The sequence below is a fragment of the Odocoileus virginianus genome, chromosome 9 (assembly GCF_023699985.2).
Source record: "Odocoileus virginianus isolate 20LAN1187 ecotype Illinois chromosome 9, Ovbor_1.2, whole genome shotgun sequence".
In the NCBI taxonomy this organism is placed as follows: domain Eukaryota; kingdom Metazoa; phylum Chordata; class Mammalia; order Artiodactyla; family Cervidae; genus Odocoileus; species Odocoileus virginianus.
This window is the reverse complement of record NC_069682.1, coordinates 59,013,675-59,033,781: the sequence shown is the minus strand read 5'-3', so window position 1 is coordinate 59,033,781 and position 20,107 is coordinate 59,013,675. Positions and strand designations below refer to the sequence as shown.

At 39.3% G+C, this 20,107-nt stretch overlaps 1 protein-coding gene across 1 annotated transcript; it reads left to right on the top strand.

Annotated features, from left to right (window-relative positions):
- The first annotated feature begins 280 nt into the window (after positions 1–280).
- EIF2S2 (eukaryotic translation initiation factor 2 subunit beta) lies at positions 281–18,863 on the top strand. Its single transcript, XM_020902555.2, has 9 exons — positions 281–464; positions 5,180–5,357; positions 7,019–7,122; positions 9,914–10,049; positions 10,758–10,858; positions 11,441–11,589; positions 14,068–14,124; positions 17,645–17,730; positions 18,384–18,863. Exons 1-9 carry the CDS (start codon positions 450–452, stop codon positions 18,557–18,559), a joined length of 1,002 nt encoding a protein of 333 aa, XP_020758214.1. The 5' UTR covers positions 281–449; the 3' UTR covers positions 18,560–18,863.
- Positions 18,864–20,107: the final 1,244 nt, after the last annotated feature.

The window sequence follows — 20,107 nt, the reverse complement described above, 5'->3', positions numbered from 1 at the left end:
CCGAATTCACTCCACAAGAGACGCTGAACAGCCTGGGTTCCCTGCTCCTCCAAAAGCTGAGGTAAGAACAGCCACCGGCAAAATCGAACCTTCCGGGCCGGCTTCCTCAGCGACGCGCACGCGCAGGGGTCGCTGGGCAGTCGCCGCGCTAGCGCCTGCCTCTTCCGGGCGGACTACAAGTACCAGCTTGCCGGCGCTCGGCGTCGCCTGGTAACTCGCGCCAGTTGGAGCGCGCTAGGTCGGCTTCTCCGCGCGCCTGCGCATTGGCGGTCTCTGCGCAGGCGCATTTATAACGCTTGGCAGGAGAGGGCGGGGTGTCGTTCCCTTTCGCTGATGCAAGAGCCTAGTGCGGTGGTGGGAGAAGTGTCGGCCGGAGCAGCGCTGAAGCCGGGGCCTGGGGCTGACCCGTCAGACTTTCCTTCCGTGCCGAGCCCACTCGAGCCGCAGCCATGTCCGGGGACGAGGTGAGGGCCTGAGACTGGCACTATGGCTAGGGACCAAGGCAGTGAGCCAGACCCACCCCAGTATGGGAGACTGGGCCTGCGGCCTAGCGGCCGGTCGCCGCCATGTGGGGCAGCCGGGCCTAGGCGACCCGGAGCGGTAGAGCCGGCGAGGGCTCTGGAGCCCTGGCTTGGCGGTTCCCGGTTCTCCTCAGGACGGGGGCGCTGAGGCCGTCTTCCTCCTGTGGCCGGCGTTTCCGGAATGGAGAGCACGTAGAGTTGCCCTCCAAAAGAGGGCTTGAATACCCGGTTCTTGCCCCAACTGAACGAGACTGGGGCTGGCGACTCCTGCATTCCTTTCGATTTGATTCTGCGGCTCCAACTCTTCCCTCGCTGGGCGCTGGTGGTACTGAGAGGAGCATCTCTCGGCTCTAGTAGAGCGACCGCGTTTCAAACTTTACAGGCTGGCTTGTCCTGCCCAGCATCCACTTTTGTTCTTATCTAGAGCATTTTTTTTTTTTTTTTTTTAAGACGTGAGAGAGGGGGAGAAGTCAAGAGGAAAACATCTTTCAGCCTGAAAAAGTGATTAACCTGGGAAAGTTTTAGGGCCGTTGTCCCTGAGCCTGCCTCAGCATAGCTCTCAGCGACGTCAGCGGGAAGTCCGGGCTGCAAAGCTGCCTGGGTCTTTTTCCACTGTCTTGCTTGTACCTCAGCAAATTTCCTCGAGAACCTTTTCGGTCAGGTTTATCTCAGTTTATTTAAATCCAAACGGCCTAAAATGACATTTGACTTTTAAGTACGAGCCATAGGTATTGATTAACACTTTGAGAACTACCAATGGAAAACCCCCTTAAGTTTTTAATTAATTTCTGTAAACATTCGAGTGGTTGGCCAGTAGGGCCTTGGAGAGCAGAGAAAAATTCGAAGCTTTTTGAGCTTTGTCATTTGAGGTGCGTGCTGAAAATGCTTTGAATTTCTTCAAGTAGTGGAAAGGATTCAGAGCAAGGAAGTAGAATATTATCCAACTTGGTTAGAGTTAATTCCTTAAAATATAGGGAATAGCTACTTCATGGAGGAATTTGAAGACAAATTAAGGGATTTGGATTTTATTCTGGAGGCGATTCCAAGCTCTCATTTGATTCTCATGACGCCCCTTTAAGATGTATATTATTGTTATGCCCATTTCAGAAATGAAAATACTGAGGCTTCTAGAGAGTTGTGTGATGCCCGTGATCAAATAGTAAGTGACCGAGTCAGTAGTGTTTAGAATTCCAAATCTCCGTTTGGTGCCTCGGAGACTCTCAGGGAAGAAACTGAATCTAAGGGAAGTATGTGATCCTGCTTTGGAGGTCATGGTTAGACGTTGCTGTCCACCTGCTTTTAAAAGTTCTGAGAGTGGAGTTGTGTCATGCTTGTTTTGTTTCTACTAATTTTCTAAGCTTTTCATTACCTTTAACAAGTAAGCACCTATATATCACAGAGTTCTCTGGGGTGCTATTCTGTGTTTTATATGGTAAAGTGCTCACAAGTATTGTAAGAGATCTACTTCTAGTTGGTACAGGAGGTAGAAATAGAGCATTAACAGCAGTTTGGAGAGCTGGAGGGTTCAGTTTTAGCGGTGGGATTAGATGGGGAAAGAAGTGGAATATTACTGAAGGGTGGAAAGGATTTTGTCAAGCAGAGATGGCAGAACCAGCATTCCAGCAGAGGACTTTGAAAGCCAATAAAGTATTAAAAAGCTTTGCATTTCTCAGATCTACCAGTCCATTTTGTAAACTGGAAATTACTGCCCAGGGAAGTTAAGTTGCCCAACATCACAGAGCAAGTTAGTGGAAGTAGAATCCCACCTTTGCCTTCCACTCTGAAGGTATGTGCAGGTTCTGGTTCCTCTAATCCTGTTGGGTAGAGAAGTTTTCTTAGGCCAATCCTTAACTTCTGGCTACTTTACAGGCTTGTAAGGATCAAGTGAAAAATCGGTAGGTGGAAATGATAAACTGTTAGGGACATCCTACAGCAGTAGTAGTCCTGCCTGGTAGCCAGGATAGAGGATTAAAGAATCTACTAATAAAAAGTAATTTATTTCTTTTTTCACATTTCCTGTTTTTTTTAAATTTTTTAATGTATAGTTGCCATAAACTGCACACTTCCTTTCAAACCTGGCAAGTAAGCCCAAAACTCACATAGCATAATCTCCCTTGAACTGACATCTGAAAAAGCAGTATTCTAGAAATATGAGTGCTGCCATGTGAGGAAAAGTTCCCTAATCTACAGGCATCAAAGTGCTGTCAGTAGCTAAGATTATTGCTTATTACTGGGCCCCATTCACAAAGTATCTGAGTACTGGGTTTTCACACAACATGGTAAGGTGTTTTACAAAAGAAACTGAATGAAAAATGGAATGTGTATTGTATGAAGTATACAAACACAGAAGAATACAATACAAATAAAAATCTCCCAGAATCCTATCACCCAGAGATGACCACACAGCGTTTGTTCTGCTCAACTTGCCTATCTGGGTTCTTTCGCAGCTCCTTCCTGCCTTCTTGGTGTGCTTCCTTCTAGGCCTTAAGGTTATCTTGAGTAAGGTATGATAGATGTGAGTAGGCTTCCAATTTGCTGAAGCACTTTAGTCTGTTGTCAGGGTAATTTTTGCTGGTATCCCTTTTCCTCACCTTCTTCAACCCAACCCAGTGTGGGAAGTTAAAAAGAGAAAACATTTGAAGACTTTGTTGTAGACTTAAAAAGATAGCTCAAAAGAGTCTGATTTTCCGTAAACACACTGTGAGCAACTATTTGCTTCTCAGATCCCAACTAGTCTCATGAAACATCTGGATCGTGATAATTTGTTAAATCAGATATAAAAGTCTTTTTTAAAAAAAACACATTTAAGTCAAGACTGACCTTGTGGTTTGAGGGAGGTCTACTTTGGGTACTGTTTGGGAATCCCTGGTTTCCATATTTTTAAACTCTAGTTTTGCTGAGTGGTGTGAATAAAATGAAGGGATGAGTGTATGTCTTCAGCATCCAGAGATAGTAATTGGGAGAGATACGTCAGTGTATAATTCTTACATATTTATAACTCTTTTCCAGGCTACAATCATAATGTTTCTCTGTGGACCTATATGAATGTTTTTCAAAGGATAACAGGGCAGTTCTGAGGATGTCCCTCTCATCTTTGGTCTGTCTTGCTGAATAATATAGTTAAAAGATAATTAATATTCTAGGCAAACTTGATACTGAAAAAAAAAATGCAATAAATGGCATGTAAGCCCTGCCAGACAACCAGATTTATAATGCTTGGAGTGTTATCTGTCCTTTTGCTAAATCTCCATATTTCAGGAATGAGGATGGATTATAGCTTCTTCCCTGGAACGATGACAAGACCCAGTAGGTCAGCAGTGGGGAACTCCTTCCTCCTGACTCTTCTGTTTACTACTCTTTAAGTTTGCCAAACTATGTTCCTCAGACTGACTGCTTTCCAGAATTAATCATGTATACGGTTAGAGCATTCTTAAGGTAGGAGGGGATAACTTTGAAATGAGGCTGTATCAATTTCCAGAACTCTTGCAGATCCTTCTTTATTGAGTGAGGGTAATACTCTACCACTCTCCCTTATTACAGACCATAGTTTGGTTTCAGTGTAGCTCAGTTTCCGTAATGTACTTGGGACATAAAGGAATTTAAGTTAATTACAATCAATTTGGGAATATTTTTGAGTTTCATGATATGTCTTAAAGATTAGATAACCCTGAGTTGATGGATTTTGGTGATAGGAATCAAGACATACCATGCTTTTGTCACCTCTAAAGCATTATATATAAATTGTATAATAATTGCTACCATTTACTGAGTATTTTTGTACCAGGTACTGTGCCAAGTGTTTTATGTATATTTACCTTTTTGTGCTGTGCTTGGTCTCTCAGTCATGTCTGACTCTTTGCCACCCCATGGACTGCAGCCTGAAGTGGCCTCTGTCCAAGGGATTCTCCAGGCAAAAATACTGGAGTGTGTTGCCATGCCCTCTTCCAGGGGATCTTCCCATTCCAGGGATTTAACTCAGGTCTCCCACATTGCAGGTGGATTCTTTACCATCTGAGCCCCCAGGGAAGCCTATTTACCTTTTTAGTCCTATTCACCTTTTTAGGTTTGGATTTGGTTCTGCTACTGATCTCCATTTTACAGTTGAGGCGTGGAGAGGGCAAGAACTTATCTGGGGTAACACAAGTAAAAACCAGAATTAGGATTTGAATTCAGTCAGTTAGGTTCTGGACTTGTGCTTTTAAACATTTTATCTTTTAATGTTCTAGAAGAAAAAAGCAGAGTAAAAGATTGTATAGAAGTTTCTTTTACTCAGATAGAGATTTGTTATATGAAAGGTTGATGATGGATTTCTTTAAAGATTTGTCTGAATTTCAGGATAAAAAAACATTTTTAAGTTTTTCTTAAAATCAGGTCAAGTCTCCTGGTGTAGCAACCCAGGTTACCAAACTTAAATAAAACATGTATGACTTGTCTGGGCTTTGGTTTTCTCATTCATAAAGCAAGGGACGAAGCTTGGGTTATTATAACGCTAAGCTTCCTTTCCTAAATTCTATTATTTTGTGATAATTTATAAATTAAAAAACAGTGCATGTGGTTTTTTTAAGAGTATACCTTTTAAGACTGCAGCACGTTTGTTAAGTGAGCATCATTAAAAAATAATCACATGGTCCCGATTTCTTTTCTTATCTTTTAAACAGATGATTTTTGATCCTACTATGAGCAAGAAGAAAAAGAAGAAGAAGAAGCCATTTATGTTAGATGAGGAAGGAGATGCCCAGACAGAAGAAACCCAGCCCTCAGAAACAAAAGAAGTGGAGCCAGAGCCAACTGAGGACAAAGATGTAGAAGCTGATGAAGAAGACAGTAGGAAAAAAGGTAAGTGGTAAATATGAGAGAGTCAATATTGTTCTGGAAGACCTCGTTCTCTTCCATCAGTGTTTTGAATTTTGTGCACACAATGACCTGAGAGGCTGTTATAGTGAAGATGAGGCCATGAACAGTCTGGGCACATGGGACCTTGCCAGGTTTCTTGTAGACTTGTTTCAGGGAAGATTCCATCAAATCCACAGGACAAAGATGATAAAACTTTGTCACTCCAGGGCTGGTTTTCCAGTCTAGCCTGTGCAGAAGTCTCTCCCAGTTTTTTTTTTTTCCCTGTCTCTTTTCCAATTTTAACAGTGGTTGTATTTGAGTGTAGGCAGAAAGAAATAGGACCGAGATATCTTAACAAGTTGTTTTATATCTTAACAAGTTGGAAAATATATAGAAGAAATTAAAATTACAGCCAGCATTTAGTTACTCACTCTCATGCTCTAACATAAACACCATTTAAATGATTTAGTAAACATGTTCATGTCTGTTGAATAGAAGCACTGTACTAGGGGTAGAGAAAATTGACATTCATTGAGCATCTGCCATGTGCTAAGCATCTTGTAAACGTTTAAAACAAAGTTGGAAAGTAAATCATTCTTTTAAAAAGAATTAATTATGAATTCATAAATAGCTCCTTGAAAAACTTTGTAATAGAAGCATTTTAAAATATTCCTTGTATACAGTAGGGCAGAACAAATGGAAAATTTATTGAACCAAACCTATTTTTACTCATTAATGGTGGATAAAATTTCATCTTGTTCATATTGTAGTCTCATTTTCATGAATGTGAAATACTTTATAAGGCCTTTTGTTGGTTGATTAATTGAATAACTTGTTGGACTAGGCACAGTAATTTGGGTGAGAAAGGCATGATCCCTTGGTATCTCATGGGGAGATAGACAAGCAGCAAGTAAACACCTCTGTTGGAGTGACAGAGGTACTATTATCAAAGCACCTACAGGATACCTAACCCGGTTAGGGAATAGGAAAGACAGGCTTAGAGAAGACTTCTTGGTGGAGGTAACTCCTAACAAAGATCCTGTGAGATGAAGGTAAGAGCTATGGAAGAAGGGCCCATAGGAAGGCTTGAAGGTGAGAGACCATACATACTGCACTAAGAAGTGGAGCTAGTTCAGTTGAGCTGGAACTAGGAATTAAGGTGGAATATGAGAGACTAGGCAGAAGTAGATAAAGCTAGAGAGCCTTGGAAAATTATGTTAGAACCCTGACTTTGTTTTGGGAACAATGAGGCATCATATGGTCAGCTACTATATAAATATCCCCTACATGGTCCCCTATTCGATCCCTGGATCCGGAAGATCCCCTGGAGTAGGAAATGGCACCCTACTGTAGTATTCTTGCCTGGAAAATTCCATGGGCAAAGGAGCCTGGCGGCCTGCAGTCCATGGGGTCACAGAATTGGACAAGACTAAGTGACTGAGCACAGCATATGGTCCTCTAGCCAGGTAGTTTCCTACAAAGCTTTGAGTTGACCTGCCATTGTGTTCTTAGAACCATAACCTTTGTAGTTGTGGAGGAATGTGACTGTGCTAATTAATACCAGTCTGATTCTGGTGACTTGATTAATAGCTGAAACATTGGTTTAATGCAGTGTTTTGTGTTTTGCTATTTGTTAATAATTGATCATCTCAATTATCTTTTAGATGCTTCTGATGATCTAGATGACTTGAATTTCTTTAATCAGAAGAAAAAGAAGAAAAAATCAAAAAAGATATTTGATATTGATGAGGCTGAAGAAGGTATAAAGGTAGTATTGCTTTCTTATTGAAGGTAAAATTTGACCTCTTGAAAGGTTGCTAATGGCTGATGTTTCTCCCTCTTTTGTCTCATCTCTTACTAGTTTTGCTTTTTTTAATTAAGGATTTAGTCACTACTGTTAAGGTCGTTTTCTTGGCATTGTGTCTGACTAGATATTTTAAAAGAATTATGGTTCAAAGGAATGTAAATTTAGCTTTTACACATTGTATTGAGTGCCATTAAGATGATTACAAAATGCCACTTCTCATTAATCATACTGAGATTGGCTGAGGAGAGAGATTTCTGTGAGAAATCCTGTAGAGCAAATATCTCTATGATTTCTTCTGTTAAAATTTTGGTAGCGTGTTGAGGATACACAGATTTATGTATATACCTCTGAGCAGCAAAGAATGAACCCTGGCCTGTGGTGGTTGGTGGCTGATGATTTTATGGCCTGTTCTCCTACAGGAGAACCAGAGCAATCAGGCTGGTTTTATGGAATTCTCTAATCTTGTGGGGACTTGAGGCCCTGTAATTGTCTTATTACTGGATTGATTTCTAATATAAATATCTCAGAGTTACTTTGAATAAGGAGTAGAAAGATGGGTGGAAAAGTAGGTGAATAGGAGGATGGGTGGAGGAAGGAGCTGAAAGTCTGTTCTTTAATGATTTGTTAATTCAGCAGATATGTATTAGTGAAGACCGTGAGTCAGGCATTGTGTGCTAATTGTTAGGGTACTAAAACGAGTAAGATACTTTCCGTTTTCAGAGGTTCAGGGATAATTTGGAGTTCTTTAGAATAAGATGATTTTACCTGAATTTATCCTATTCTCTCCTTGTTTGGAGATTCTCTTCTTTTCCTACTATTGTAGGGAAATTGATAAAGAGAAATGTTCAGATTATACTGAATAAATGAAGTATAAATATGCCGGGTAACCAGGTGACACGTTAGAGATGTGCCACAGAAAGTCTTGGTTAACAAATTTCTCTAGTAACTTTTGTCCTGAAGAGTCACTTATAAGCTCTAATTTTAGTGCTTGGATACTTTTTTCTCTGCTCTTAAATCATAACAAGAAGTTTCAAGTATCCTTATCAGGCAAGACATGGACATTAACTTGAGGCTGAAGTGTTTTTAAGATTTGCATTTTCAGACCACCACAGGGCTTTTGAAAAATACTTGGCGCTATTCTCTACCTTTCACTGGGTCTTAGCCTCAAGGTTAGAAATAGAGCTTACTGGGATAAAATTATTAATATAGGACTAGAAGCTGACTGGTGTGTGCTAACTTATATTTAGCCTGTCTGAGTTTCTCATTTACTGATTGTCGTCTTAGAGTCTAGGTTAACATCCGGTTTCTTGTCTGGTGTATCCAGCTTGATACACATGGGCTGATTGGTCTTTGATAGTTAGATGTGGCACTGAGACAGCACAGCTAGATTTGGCATCTTAAGGCTGCACTTTATTTATTCCTGGCTATTTGAGCTTTTTTGCTCATTAGATTTCTAAAATTTCTATAGCAAGGTTTACAGAGTAGCACAAAAGTAGATATTGATAAGTAATGTTGACAGCACACTTCAGTTTGGATACACTGATATAAGTAGATGAGATTAGAAGGCTGGAACTAAAACTGGCCCTTTCTGCTCTTCTAGGGTTTTTGTGTCTCATTTCAAGGTTGTGCCTGGTTTACATCCATGACTATAGCAGCTAATCCTGGGATCAAGCTTTACCTTCTCTCTGTCCATTCTTCATGTGACCCTAATTCTCCATGGGTTCTGTCTTTTCCCTCTTTCGTGATTTCATCTGTTGAAGTGTTGCCCAAAGACCTCCTTACAGCCTAGTGCCATGATGGCAGTGGTATAAGGAAAAAAATACCTGGTTTTTTCCACTGGTCCTTGCATACAGTTCCTGAGACTCTTAAAATCTCTGGATCTAAGTTTGATCACCAAGAGCCCATGATTTCATCAGTGATGCCTACAGAATGAAGCCTCCATAAAAATCTCATGGGTGGGCTCAGTAAAAAAAACCCTTGGGGGCGGTTTTGGAGAGCTTCAGTGCTGGTGACCACATTGGGATGTTGAGAGTAGTATACCTGGAGAGAGCATGGAAGCACTACACTTCTGCCTCCCTGTTCTTGCTCTATGCATGTTCTCCATTTGGCTGTTTCCAGGTGTATCCTTTATATAATATTGTGTATATATATATCAAGTATAATAAGGTAAGTGTTTTCCTGAGTTCTTTGAGCCCTTCTAGCAAGTGATTGAATTAGGGGTGTCTGGGAACCCCTGAACTTTTAAGTAGGACATATGTGTGGGAAACCTGGGGACTCTGTACTTGAAATTGGCCTCTGAAATGAAAACAGTCTTATGGAACTGAGCCCTTAAATCCATGGAGTTTGTCACTAACTGGATAGTGTCAGAACTACATTGATTTGTATGTTATCTAGTTAGTGTCAGAGTTGGAAAATTGGTGTGGAAAAACATCACACATTTGGTGTCAGGAGGAAAAAGTGCTCCTACTAACTGCATCAGAATACTCAGAAACTTATTTAAAATATTCCTAAACCCCATGCCTGCTGAAGATTGTCAGTGAGATATAAGAATCCTGTTAAGTGTCTTAAAATTTTTCCAGTTTAAATGAACTCTGAACCAGTTTCATTCACCTGTGAGAGAGATTTCTGATCTATAACTTCAGTTTTGAATATGTAATACTTTTTTCCTCCAAAGCCATGTCAGCCCGTATCATTTAAAAATAAAAATAATTATTCTAGTAGCAAAATGTTGACTCTTATCTCACTTTCTTAGGACCTTAAGATTGAAAGTGATGTTCAGGAAGCAGCTGAACCCGAGGAAGATCTTGACATTATGCTTGGCAATAAAAAGAAGAAAAAGAAGGTTGTCAAGTTCCCTGATGAGGATGAAATACTAGAGAAAGATGAAGGTAATACTGGTGGGCTTAACAGCTCATTTCTAGGCTCACAGAAACCTTTGGCCTAATCTCTTTCATGAATGGGTTCCTTATTTATTTTTTCTTGGCCCCTTATTTCCGCTACCTAGTAATGGAAGCTAACAGGAAACAGAATCTAACTTGATAATCAAAGTTTAAAAGATTTCATGGGGGAAGAACTTGATGGTTGTGATTACATTATAACATACTGATTTAGATTATCAGGACAATTATTGTAACTGGATTTAAATTTTTTTTTTTTTTACTATTTTGTTAAAAGTGCTGTTTATTAGCTTCAAAGTACTGTAACTACTTTAGAGAATTTACTATAGTCAGCAGATGGGTTTTTATGGATGTGTTTACTTAAGTGCTTCAAAACAGACATTTTGTTCTCTTAATTATCCTAGTGCATTATTTTGTTTGTTAAATCAAGAAACAGTTCCGTGTGTCTGTATTACCACAAATTCCTAATTAGAGAGATCTCTATTAAGGATGATTTATGAAAGTTGTAACATCTCCCTAAGGAATATGGGGTTATTTAAGAGCCTTGATGTCTTTATGATTAAGACTGTTATGAATGCAGTTGTGGGAGGGAAGACAAATGTCTTAAAGCTTTCAGTTCTCTAGATCTGCTTCTCCCTTCCCCTTTTTGTTCTTGTATCAGGCCCTACCCCTCATTCTTATAGTCTTTGTTATCTGTAGCTTTAGAAGATGAAGACAGCAAAAAAGATGATGGTATCTCATTCAGTAACCAGACAGGCCCTGCTTGGGCAGGCTCAGAAAGAGACTACACATATGAAGAGGTAAGACAAATTCTGTTGTGAAAGGGGGCTAAACTGTTCACTAGAACTCAAAAGCAGGATAAATGTCCCTGAATTGAAAGGGCCATTGAAGTACAGGTTGATAATGAAACAGACCCAGAAGAGGTCACACAGCCAATGCACAGCACTTTCTGATGCCCATGTATGGGGCAGGCAGTCATTATAGATATCATCAGAATCCATGAACTTCTAAGGTCATTGGAGCCCCCTGGAGGGGGACAATAGAGAAAGGAAGTGTTAACATGGGGCCAAGCTAGTCTGAAGTTTATTCTGGGTAGTCTGAATTTTACTTTTCCAGGTACCACATATTTTCCCACAGTAACAGTAGAATTAGTAGGGGCTTGTTCATTCCTTTAATTTTGAATATGGAACTGTTCTGCTTTCATAATGGACCAGTTGCTGTTCAGGGTCGAGAATTATTTTCAAGGAGCTCCCAGAACATGTGATGAGTGTGTACATTTGATAAGTAAAGTTTGTTCTTAAAGGAAATGCACAAGTTACTCAAGTGGGAACTGTATACTCTTATTAATAAGACTGTTCATGAATACCACTTTATCTCTATAGCTACTGAATCGAGTGTTCAACATCATGAGGGAAAAGAATCCAGATATGGTAGCTGGAGAGAAAAGGAAATTTGTCATGAAACCGCCACAGGTCGTCCGAGTAGGAACCAAGAAAACTTCTTTTGTCAACTTTACAGATATCTGTAAACTGTAAGTTGGTTAATGCAGAGTTTCCATCCCAAATGCCAGGTTCTCAGTGGAGTATATGTTAAATATCCTTAATGTGGATGTTATTGCCAGTAGAAAGAGACAGTGCACAGGTGTCAGGGTTGGGTTGAGGGAGGTCACAGTTCAAGTCCGTCAGTTCTTTCGATTCATAGGTCTTAAGGCTTGATTTATTAGGCATCTAAGAGTAAGAGAATGCAACTCATGCTGACTTATGAGAGGATTCTAACCAGATGGAGTGAAGAGTCAGGAGACTGAGTATAGTCCTGAGAAAGAAGCCTGGGAAGCCCAGGCAGATGGAAAAGCTCATCAGGCTGGAGTGGGCCTGCCAAGCAAGTAACAAGCAGTGAGCTTTGGGAAGGCAGCTGCATTTAATGTTCTGCTTCCTTGGTTATTGCCAAGACACAGTTGATGAGATTTCTACTTCATTAATTACCGTCATATTCCATGCCTGTCTTACCCCCATGTCACTGTCACACGGGCCTGGCTCTTCTCAGACTTCCTCAGCTACACCTTTTTTGGCAGGTTCCTTAGGGCAACGTTATCTCCTGTTCTTTAATTTCATAAGTAATATAGGCTTGTTAAAAGGGAAAGGGGAAAGAAAGTAAAAGGGAAAGAAAGAAAAGAAAGTGAAGTCGCTCAGTTGTGTCTGACTCTTTGCAACCCCATGGACTGTAGCCCACCAGGTTCCTCTGTCCTTGGGATTTTCCAGGCAAGAGTACTGGAGTGGGTTGCCATTTCCTTCTCCAGGTGATCTTCTCGACCCAGGGATTGAACCCAGGTCTCCCACATTGTAGGCAGATGCTTTACCATATGAGCTATCAGGAAGTCAAAATAAAGAAAATGTAATCACTAAAAATTCCCTGACCAGAGTAACCACTTTTTTTCATTGCTTGTAGGCATGACTTAAAAAGTTTAAGACTTTTTTTTTTGCTGGTGGCGATAATAGTATTTCTATCTATAGAAATTAGATAGAAAATGAGAAAATACAGACCTGCTAAAGAAAATGAGAAATCATCTAAGTTCATCGTTAAGAGATAGGTAATCATAGTTTAGTATTTTTATGTTCAGCTACATGTTTTTTGTTTTTTGGGTTTTTTTTTTTTTAGTGTTTATTTGGCTGCACCGGCTCTTAGTTGCAGCACTTGGGATCTTTAGTTGCAGTGTGTGAATTCTTAGGTGTGGCATGTGGACTCTAGTTCCCTGACCAGGGATAGGATGTGGGCCCTCTGCATTGTGAGTGCAGAGTCTTAGCCCCTGGATCACCAGGGAAGCCCCCTCTTTAGCTACTATTAAGCATCTAAATATTTTTTAATAAATTGGTATTATACTGGTTTATAACATATTTTCTCAATATATAGTGAAATTTTTACCCATATCATTAAATCTTCACAAATGTTTTTAAGAGTTATACAACATATTCTGACAGTTCCTTGGTTGAACATGGTTGCTCCCAATTTTTCATTATCAGGCAGAGCTTCATAGAACAATCCTGATACGTGTATCTTGGCAGAACTCAGAATAGAGCCTTAGGGCGAAAATTCCCAAGAGGGAATTGCCTAGTCAAAAGGAATGGACATTGTTTATAGCAAACATTGGCAAGTTGCTTTCCAGCAAGTTTATACCAGTTTATACTCCCACTAGCAATATAAGTACCTACCAGTTTTATTGTATTTCACCAACCCTTACTCATTACATTTTTGGGGAAAAAAGCTTTTTAAAATTGTAATAGTAGTACCTAGTTATTGGAACAAATTCAAACAGTGCCAAGTGAATAGAATTAAAAAGTGTACTGAGTGGCATTACTTGTATTTGCTTTTTTCATTTTATGTGCTTTTTCATTTTATGCTTTTTTGTTGTTATTTAGAGACCTGTATTTTCAAAGCAGGATAGAATGGATGTACCATAATTTAACTACTTCACAGTTGGTGAATATTTTAGCTGTTTTAAATTTCTGTTGTTGTGCTGCCATGAAATACTTCCCTTTTTAAAAATAAATTCCAAACAGGAAATATATAGGAATTCACATAACAAACACCCAAGTATTCATTGCCTTGATTTGGTGTGTTTTGACCTCTTGATTAAACTTCAGATCTTTTTACTTCTTTAAAAAGAGGGCTTTACTTACAATTTAAGGTCATCTTTATATATCTTCCTGATCTCTTTTACTTTCCTTCCTAGAAAAAGATCTTCTCCTTAAAAGTTGGCATTTACCTTTCCTGTCCACGTCTATAGACATTTACCAGTGTGTATATACTTGTAAATAAAACGTAATATTGTTTTATGGGCTTTAAAATGTAAACAAATGGTATCATATATATCTTCATTTCAGAGTTTGATGAACTGTGCTAAAATTCACCTTACAGCTGAGTAATTACAAAACAGTAAAGAGAGTGAGGTATTTAGAAGTTTGGTTAGATTTCCATGAAAGATAAGGTTTATATTATTCCACTTTCTTTTTAGATTACATCGTCAGCCTAAACATCTCCTTGCATTTTTATTGGCTGAATTGGGTACAAGGTAAGAAACTATATTCACATTTGTTACTTACAGTATTAATGGACATTTTATAAGAACTTCTTTTAACTTGAAAAGATATGTAATATACTTAGGAAAAAATAATCCACCTGATTGTCAGAAGAACTTTTAGGGCAATGAAGGAGGGAAACTTGTTCATTTCTATGGGAGAGGTTGGTTTCTTGGGAATAGGGAAACGGTTCACAGTGGCTCATATGTGAACAGGCCTGTTAGGTATACCAAAGTGAGCTGAATGTCCCTTTAAAAATAAGTAATGTAGAATTAAGGACATAATGAATATGACTAACATGTTGAGCCTCCATTGTGTGCCAGACTCTTTTGGATACCATCTCAATCTTTACAACAGTTCTGTGGACTGTTAGAAAGTAGCATTACTCCATCTTAACACATTTGGAAACAGGTTTGGTGAAGTGAGGTTGTATAGGTGGTCACGTAGAGAAAGAAAAAGTGTTAGTCATTCAGTTGTGTCCAACTCTTCGCAACCCACGAACTATGGCCTGCCAGGCTCCTCTGTCCATGGAATTCTCCAGCAAGAATACTGGAGTGGATTGCCATTTCCTTCTCCCAGGAATCTCACTGACCCAGGGATCAAACCTGGGTCTCCTGTATTGCAGGCAAGATTCTTTACCATCTGAGCCACTACGTCACATAGCTAGTTAATTGCAGTCAAGATGTAAACTCAGGTCTATGTTTCTTGGGAGCTTTTAACTCTTTAAAACCCTTAATCTTGTGCCTTGGGTAGTACAGAGGTAATTTAAGGTATTCTCGTCTCTTCCTATCTAGAAACTCTTTTTGTTGGAGCTGGCTGTATTTGCTGTGAGGTTAAGAAGTAATTTGCTTGACCAATGGTAGATATGTGGGCTGTGTTGTGGGAGAATTGTATTTTAAATGTAAATTTGTTACAAACGTAAATTACATAAACTGATGGAGCAAAAAGTAGCAGTGTTTTTCCTACTTTTCAGAATAATTACAGTTTTTGTGGAGGTGAGGTGAATTATAACAAGTTGTAACCAGTGAATTTATAGCCTATGAGCTAAATATTATAGGGCTATCAAGAAAATCGAATTTCTTTTGACAGTGAATGGAAAAGATTTTCTGTGTCAAGCATTGGAATCAGTGTTGCCTGGAAATTAAGGGTTACTGTTCTGGGAGGATGATAATAAACTTACAGTTAGAGGAGAATCATAGGAGAGGTTCTTGCAAAAGTCAGTTTAATAGTAAGATAAGGAATAGATTTAATGCTGCTTGGCTGGATTTTTGTTTACTTTCTGATTTGTAATTTCTTTTATTCTTTTCACATTTTTGTACGGCTGAAATTCCAAAGCTGCTTAATTTTGATGAAACCCAATTTATCAGTGTATTTATTTGGTCACTTGTGCTTTTCAGTGTCATTTAAGAAACTGTTGACTAACACATGGTCATGAAGATTTATGTCTGTGTTTTCTTCTAAGATGACTACAATTTTAGCTCTGATGTTTAGGTCGACAATTTATTTTGCAGCCATTTTTTGGTATGTTAAAAGTGTCAAAGTTGTTTCTTTTGCATATAAATAGATAACCTAGTTGATCTTGCACCATTTGTTGAAAAAACTGTTCTCTGCTCCAATGAATTATCTTGACACTACTTCAAAAATCAATTGACAATAAAATAAAGAGTTTATTTTTGGACTCTCAATTTTTTTCATTGATGTACATGAGTACTGTGGCTTTGCAATATATTTCGATCTCAGAAAACATGAGTCCTCCAACTTTCTCCTTTTTCACCATTATTTTGGCTATACTCAGTCCTGGGCATTTCCATATAAGTTTATTTATTTATTTATTTATTTATTTATTTATTTTTACATCAACTTTAAAAAAAAAATGATGTCTAGCCCAGAGCCTTGCTTTCCCAAAAGTATTACTTGTCAGCAACTACTTGTAAAAAATCACAGGCCTTTTAAAAAAGTTTCTCTTTAAGTATCATTGACAATATGAGGCCTGTGATTTCAACTGTACTTTTGGGGGAGGGGGTTGAAACTGCTTTATAGATACAATTCACACATTTAAAAATGTATAATCCAGTAGTTCTAATTTGTTCACATAGTTCACCACCACAATTTTAGAACATTTTCATTAACTATATGCCACTGAATCAAAAGATTTGGTCTTAGAATTTTTAAAGATATCTGTAGCTCTTTTCATAGTTTTTATATTTATAGTGCACCTCACTGCTTTGCATGTGGTATAGTCAATAAAAATGTGATTGTCCTTTGTTGTGTGAATGGGTCGTCACACAGTTAAGGAATAAGTTTTTTTTTTCCTTCAATGGCTGAGTCTAGCTCTTTGTGACCTCATGGATTGCAGCATGCCAGGCTTCCCTGTCCATCACTATCTCCCAGAACTCAGTGTCCATTGAGTCAGTGATATTATCCAACCAGTCTTATCCTCTGTCACTCTCTTCTCCTCCTGCCCTCACTCTTTCCCAGCATCTTTTCCATTGTGTCAGCTCTGCACGTCAGGTAGCCAAAGTATTGGAGCTTTAGCGTTAGTCCTTCCAATGAATATTCAGGGTTGATTTCCTTCATGATTGACTGGTTTGATCTCCTTGCAATCCAAGGGACTCTCAGGAGTCTTCTCCAGCACCACAATTTGAAAGCATCAATTTTTTCAGCACTCGGCCTTCTTTATAGTTTAACTGTCACATCTGTAACAAGACTACTGGAAAAACAGTAGCTTTTAACTAGACAGACCTTTGTTGGCAAAGTGATGTCTCTGCTTTTTAATAAACTATCTAGGGTTGGTCATAGCTTTCCTTCTAAGGAGCAAGCGTCTTTTAATTTCATGGCTGTAGTCACTCTGCAGTAATTTTGGAGCCCAGAAAGATAAAATCTGTCACTGTTTCCACTTTTTCCCCATGTTTGCATGAAGTAATGGGGCCAGAGGCCATTCATCTTAGTTTTTTTCATGTGGAGTTCCAAGCCAGCTTTTTCACTCTGCTTTTTCACCCTCATCAAGAGGCTGTTTAGTTCCTCTTCACTTTCTGCTGTAAGGGTGGTGTCATCTGCATATCAGGCTATTGATATTTCTGCTGGCAATCTTGATTCCAGCTTGTGATTCATCCAGCCCGGCATTTCACATGATGTACTCTGCATATAAGTTAAATAAGCAGAGTGACAATATCTAGCCTTGACAATACTCCTTTCCTGATTTTGAACCAGTCTGGTTTTACACTTAATATCAATTACAAATCATTTGTTGCTGAAGATGTAATTAAAAATTGAATTTAATGTTAGGAAATAAGACTAAGTCATTAGGCACCAACTACTTAAATTTTGAGAAACCAGGTAGTATTGCCCCTATAACTTACCTGTGTTGTTGAATATATTTTAGTATTTAAAATATTTGAATATTTATTATATATTATAAAAATAAATACAAATATTTAAGATTTAAAATGTTTGATTGGTATTTGATTCCTTATAGGAAAAAACAATAATAGAGATATTTGTTTTCTTTCATAGTGGTTCTATAGATGGTAATAATCAACTTGTAATTAAAGGAAGATTCCAACAGAAACAGATAGAAAATGTTTTGAGAAGATATATCAGTAAGTGTATAATTTTAACACATCACTCTGAAATGTTCCCATTGGGCTGAAATATTCTGGGTGACAGCCATTGGTTTTTAATGAAGCTAGACAGGCTGGCCTTAGAAGATGAGGGGAAATGATAGTGGTTGGGAACTGGGGTGGGAAGTGGCTCTTGGTAGCCAGTTGGGGGTCAGGGTGTGGGATTTGGATTTCCTAAGAAGACCCAGCTGATCAAGGCTGCTGGTTGGTTCTAGGCTGAAGGCCAAGTCAAAGAAATCTTTCTGCATTCAGACCTGATTTGACCTAGTTTTCTTACCTTCCTAATCACTTAAAATTGGCAGATCTGTTCCCACCTAAGAAAGCTATTAAGTTCTCTTTTGAGTGGGTCTCCTATAGACAAAGCCAGGAGTAGGCATCTGGCAGGTGTCACTGCTTCTTTGGACATTTGGAACCTTTTTTCAACCCATGGTTAAGTTTGTGAAGTATCACATCAGATAGCTTGTGTTTTCTTACCTCTAGAATAGCTGGATGCAGCTAAGATAAGCTTTCAGTTTGGGTTCCAGTGTGGGATTGCAGAGTTCAGTAGAAGCATTTTAGAGGAAAGAAAACCTTTGGCTCAGGTAAAAAAAACCTGTGGCTATCAGGTAATTCTGTGTGTTGTTTCTCCTCAGAGGAATACGTCACCTGTCACACGTGCCGATCACCAGACACAATCCTGCAAAAGGACACCCGACTCTATTTCTTACAGTGCGAAACTTGTCATTCTCGATGTTCTGTTGCCAGCATCAAAACTGGCTTCCAGGCTGTCACAGGCAAGCGAGCACAGCTCCGTGCCAAAGCTAACTAATTTGCTAGTCACCACTGATTTTGCAAAGTGTGTTTTGGAGATTTGGCTGGACAGGTTTACCATCAGAGTGGATATACCACTGTATTAAAAACAAGATAGAAAAGCTGCCAAGTTCTTTGGCGTGTGGCTGGTTGGTCTGAAATTCTTGCAAGATGCCGTTGCGGAAGCTGTTGACATACTCATTGCCTACTTTAACAACTGTCAGAGAAACATGATGGGGTAAGGCGGTGCTTTTTTAAAATCGTTCATAGACTTCTGTAAAATGCAAGATAAATTAAAGTTATTATAACAGTGATTCTTTCAATTTGGTTTGTCCTTCAGTTTTCTTTTCTATTAAAAATTTATGCTTAATGAATTCAGCCAAACAGTTTGTGCCTGGGCAGCTCTGGTGTGGTCTCTTTATGGTTGTCCTGAGAACCTTAAGCTGGGTAGTCCTTTTCCTTCTCAGTTTTCTTGGGATGCCTAGAGTAGACACAGCTTCACATGAGGATGGTTGGAACATGAGATCTGGGAAGACAGCCTGTTTTTGGTGTCCAGAGAACAATTATATAGACTTGAATTCTTTTTCATTATGTGGGGATTGTTGCCACTACCTCACAGCTGAGTCCTCCATCTGTTAGCATGAGGGGAATACAAGGTTGCCAAGTACCTTCCTTAGAATTTTCCTCCCTATTGGCCACTAAGAGAAGCTTAGAGATACAGCCTTTGAGTATGTCTTATAACTTGCTGGCACACCAGTAACAACCCTAGTTGGGCATCTGTTGGAGAGAAAGTGGTGTGGCTTATGCAGTAGAAAGAACTCTTGAGAGTCCAAACCATGATGCTAGAGGAGGACACTTTTCTTTTTCCTCAACTTGAGTTCTGGATTTGAAAAATGGCCCCACTACAAATTTTTTCTTTTTCTGTATTAAAAGTAGATTTTGAATGTGATCATGGGAAACCAAGAGGTGATTCTGATTGTGTTCCACTCCTGGGGCCTCCTCCTGGTTCTGCCTTCTGTGGTTTTGGCCGAAAAGGTATCTTTCCACTGAGCACAAGAGAAAAGATCCTATTAAATGCCTGCTGTGATCTGTCTTGCACGCACTTGCTGAGGGTAAGGGCATAATGCTGCTCCTTCCTCTTGCTTGTTGCCAGACTATTCCAGGAGCAGTCACTCAGCCTTGAATGTCTTGACCATGTTGTGTTTGATCACTGTGACCCAAAGTATAGGCCAAGTGTTGTTAAGGTGCCTTAACAACAGGTTAAGGTCAAGAAGTGGTAGAGGGGGCAGAGCACTTTCTCAACCCAGTAGGTCCTGAGGGGGACTACACACTGGCTGAGCTGCCAACACTGCCCTGATGGAACTCAACTGCTGTTTACTTCATCTTCCTTCTTTTGTAACTATATCCACACAATTCCCAATGTCAGCTGTTACTGCGTGAATAAACCAAGGATCAGTGCCTCTTGTGTAATTAGCGCTTTTGTGCCTATGTATGTGTATTTTGTTCATTTCTTTAGTCGGGAGACATGGGATTTTACAGTTTGGTGACAGATTGGCAGTTTCAACCC